Source organism: Taudactylus pleione, unplaced genomic scaffold, assembly GCF_031769625.1.
Source record: "Taudactylus pleione unplaced genomic scaffold, aTauple2 ptg000017l, whole genome shotgun sequence".
Taxonomy (NCBI): Eukaryota; Metazoa; Chordata; class Amphibia; order Anura; family Myobatrachidae; genus Taudactylus; species Taudactylus pleione.
In genome coordinates, this window is record NW_028284419.1 from 18231885 (window position 1) to 18236332 (window position 4448).

The 4448-nt window shown below is 38.7% G+C and overlaps 1 protein-coding gene across 1 annotated transcript; it reads right to left on the reverse strand.

The window, feature by feature from the left end:
• Window positions 1–2669: 2669 nt before the first annotated feature.
• LOC148540839 (uncharacterized) lies at window positions 2670–3884 on the reverse strand. Its single transcript, XM_088482373.1, has 3 exons — window positions 3809–3884; window positions 3330–3706; window positions 2670–3038 (listed from the first exon to the last, which is right to left on the reverse strand). The coding sequence occupies exons 1-3, from the start codon at window positions 3882–3884 to the stop codon at window positions 2670–2672; spliced, it is 822 nt and encodes a 273-aa protein (XP_088338499.1).
• Window positions 3885–4448: the final 564 nt, after the last annotated feature.

Here is a 4448-nt window from a genome sequence, read left to right on the forward strand (position 1 = left end):
CAATCCTCTATTGACAGATATGGGGGAACGATTCCCTTGGTGAGGACAAACCTCACTATCTGTACAGGATCATAATGGAGAAAAAGAGAAATTGTACTTTACCAGCTGACAGCCCTGCCTGTGCTGGACCGTGTAAAGGGGATTCTATTCGCATAAAATTCAATGCACTGTAAACATCCGTCAGTGCACTCTCCTCACATGGACAACGCGCATTTCACCCTGCGGCTTCATCAAGGTCCGTGTTTGTCCTCATGTGCCGCCGGCTTATATCCGGAAGCTGAGTCTCCTTAGTGGAGTAAGTAGTATCACCTGTGAGTCGGCGTCTGTACGTAAGAGGAGTGGTGCTCGTCATCTGTGCATGGATGACGCTCTCGCGTCATCCGGGAGTTCCCTCTATGAGTCATCAAAAGGGGGCGAGGCAAAGTCCCCACATAACTGATCTCTCAACTCGCCTTTCATCTGTCATGGCAGGCGGGACTAAATGCCTACACTAGTCTGACACCCCCAATAGAGAGAAAGAAGAATGGTAAACATCCTTATACTAGCGGCGGTAGACATAGTCAAAATAAATTCTATCTGAATCCAAACATAGGACCTACCTTCACCATAATAAATGTGTAGTATAGATTATTGTATATGACAGATATAGGGGACATAGGGGATAAAAGATCACACTATTGCAGTATGTAAATGGAAAATAATATTGAATATAGAAAATGAAAATTTAATAAAAATAAATATAACAATAAAAAGAAAAAAGGAAAAGTATAAGGATTAGAAATTCAATTATTATGTCATGACTATAAAATTGAAACATAAGACTTGTAATTCATCCGTTAGCAAGTAGATCGTGTGATGTTCAGCACCATACATCTGTATGGTCATACTTGATAGCCAAAATGATGCAATACATACATACTACTTAATCTCTACTATAGGGCTAAAGTAACCAATATGGTACCCAGATTGATCTTGTGGATACTTATTAATCTCCACATCAAAGCTGTTATGACCAGACCGACATTACAGCATCCGATCTAAAGTGCAGGTGGTATGGATGGTAAGTATTAGAAGCATACATGTATATACATATATACACACACACTACATATACATACATATACACGCATATATATACATATGCATATGCTGAGATTAAGTCCTATGGGGATAAGTTTGAGGTAAGAAGATAGACTAAAATGATTTTGGAACACAAAATCCCCAGGATTGATGTAATACATACATACTAATTAATATCTACACCAGGGCTAAAGTAACCAGTGTGGTAACCAGATTGATCTTGTGGATACTTATTAATCTCCACATTAAAGCTGTTATGACCAGACCGACATTACAGCATCCGATCAAAATTGTAGGTGGTATAGATGGTAAGTATTAGAAGCATACATTATTATTATTATTTATTACCAGTTATTTATATAGCGCACACATATTCCGCAGCGCTTTACAGAGAATATTTGGCCACTCACATCAGTCCCTGCCCCAGTGGAGCTTACAATCTATATTCCCTACCACATGCGCACACACATACACATTAGGGTTAATTTGTGTTGGGAGCCAATTAACCTACCAGTATATTTTTGGAGTGTGGGAGGAAACCAGAGTACCCGGAGTACCCGGAGGAAACCCACGGAGGAAACCCACGCAAGCACATACAAACTCATACAAACTCCACACAGGTAGGGCCGTGGTGGGAATCGAACCCATGACCTCAGTGCTGTGAGGCAGTAACGCTAACCATTACACCATCTGTGCTACATATATACACACACTCCATATACATACATATACAAGCATATATAGACACACATATGCATATACTGAGATTAGGTACTATGGGGATAAGTTTGAGGTAAGAAGATGATAAGCTAAAGTGATATAACATACGTCAATTACTTTAAATACCGAAAATGGGGCAGTTGTTATAATCAGAGGAATGCTCCAAAATTGATATTTTCATTTACGCCATCTGATGTAAGTGTCTGGAGAGAAAAGATCCATTCGCTCTCTTTATGTAGCAATGCCTTCATTATGTCACCCCCACGTATGCCCAGATTGATTTTTTCCAAGCCAAAGGCACTAACCACTTTCGGTTGTCCATTGTGTTTTGAAAAGACATGTTTAGCCACCATCGTTATCTGTTTCATCTTCTTTCTATCATTCTCTACATTCCTGATGTTCCCAATGTGTTCCAAAATCCTTTGTTTAAGTTTTCTGGAAGTCATCCCCACATATCGCATACCACAGATGCACTCCAAGCAGTATATCACTCCACAGGTGTTACAATTAATGAATGTCTTGATCTCTTTATTATTGTTATACCTGTCACTTACTGTATCTCTACTTTTCATGTATGTGCAGGCCTTACAATTACCACATGCATGAGAACCTTTCTGTTTCCAAACTCTTTTTGGTTTTCTCTCGAAGTGACTGCGGACAATGGAATCTCTGATATTTTTGGATCTCCTCCAACTCATTAGTGGTTTAGGAGGTAATTTTTCCTTAAGATCTTTATCCATGAGGAGGATCGGCCAATGTTTAGTAGCTATATCCTTGATATTTAGCCACTCTTGGCTAAAGTTACCAACGAAATGTATATCTTCCTTTTCTTTCCTTCTGTTTTTATTAGGTGGAAAGATCAAATTCTCTCATTTGATCTGTGATGTATACTTAATAGCCCTCTTGATGGAGCAGTGGCTATATCCTCTATCTCTTAATCTCTTAGTAAGTTCTACACTTTTCTCTCTAAAGATCTTCTCATCTGAGCAATTTCTCCTTAACCGAAGAAATTCTCCTTTCGGAATATTCAAAAGTGTAGGCGGAAAGTGAGAGCTTGTGTTGTGTAACAAGCTATTGGTCGCCGTGCTTTTCCGATATAGATCCGTAGTAATTTCTCCATTGTCCTTTTTAGTAATTTCAAGATCAAGAAATGTAACTTCCGTGTGGCTCATTTCTGATGTCAGATGTAAATTGAGGTTATTTGTATTCAATACAGTTAGAAATTCCAAAAATTCTTCCTCTGTACCCTTCCAGACCAAGAGGATGTCATCTATGTACCTGAGCCAGATGAAGATATTAGCAGTGAACCTGTCATTCGTGTCATTAAAGACATAAAGCTGCTCCCACCAGCCCAGGTACATATTGGCATACGTGGGCGCACATGCCGCGCCCATCGCTGTCCCTCTGGTCTGTAGGTAATAGCCATCATTGAATGTGAAATAGTTCTTCCCTAATACAAATTTCAAGAGTTCCAGAAGAAAGACATTGAATGGACTGTCTTCCCTCATGCTCAGAAAGTACTTAACCACTTTGAGTCCATTGTCATGGTTAATACTGGTGTATAGGGATTCGACATCCAAAGAAACAAGGATCCAGTCATCCTCTATTCTGATCCCTGTTAGTTTTCGTAACACATCTGAGGTGTCTTGTACATAGGATGATAAGCTTGTGACAAAATCCCTCAAATGTAGATCCAAAAATATACTGGCCTGTTCACTCAAACCACCTATGCCTGACACTATAGGCCTGCCTGGGGGTTTCTCTTTCCTTTTGTGCACTTTCGGCAACATATAAAAGGTGGGTATTCTTGGGTTTTTAACTGTTAAGAATTCTTGTTCTTGTTTAGTAATCACACCCTCACTATAGGAGTTATTGATTATCCTATTATATAGGCTCAAGAAATTTTCTGTCGGGTTCAAGAGGAGTCGCTTATAACAGTTTTCGTCCGATAACTATCTTAATGCCTCTTCTATGTAAAGATCTTTCAGCCAGATAACTATGTTGCCACCTTTGTCTGACGGCTTGATGATGACATCATCCCATTTCCTTATCTCTATCTTTTTATAAGACAAAGTGACTTGCATCCTCCACCTACCTCTAACACTTGAAGTCACTATCTTACTTGATTTGGTCCTTAATCTTGATCCCAGGAGAGTTATACATATCAAGTGGTTTATCATTTGTTCATTGTAGTATTGTGTTGTATGTTTGTTTGTATTTATATGTTTATCGTGGTTAGTCCTTTTGGATCTATGATGAGATCATAATAAAGTTTAAACAATTTTTATTAGAGTGTCCCCATAAACAGAGTTTTCTTTTCTCTTTTCCCTTTAACCATGTTATGTCCTTAACTCTAGGGGAGCACCACCGGTATAACAGAATATTTAAAGCATACGTTTGTTAGGAAGTAATATCACTACATTTGTGTATATCACCGGTTATATCTGTAATATGCTGATTAAGTGTATAAAATAACTTGTGCCTAAGACCATCCCCGATAATCATGTGCCAAACATTGTCAGCTATGCAAATTATACGACCCTTCTTAAAAGAAGTAGCAGCCATCTATTTCAATCAGTTTCAATCCTACTGTAGCTAATGGATTTACATAATCACCCTTCAAACTACGTAATGGTACAAGACAAGAC

Excerpts from the sequence above, each read along its gene's own strand:
- LOC148540839 (XM_088482373.1), bottom strand. The coding sequence starts at position 3,884 with ATGCAAGTCACTTTGTCTTATAAAAAGATAGAGATAAGGAAATGGGAT. Across the intron at positions 3,707-3,808 it reads CATCAAGCCGTCAGACAAAG|AAAATTTCTTGAGCCTATAT; the intron begins GTGGCAACATAG and ends TGAACCCGACAG. Across the intron at positions 3,039-3,329 it reads ACCATGACAATGGACTCAAA|GAAGAATTTTTGGAATTTCT; the intron begins GTGGTTAAGTAC and ends AAGGGTACAGAG.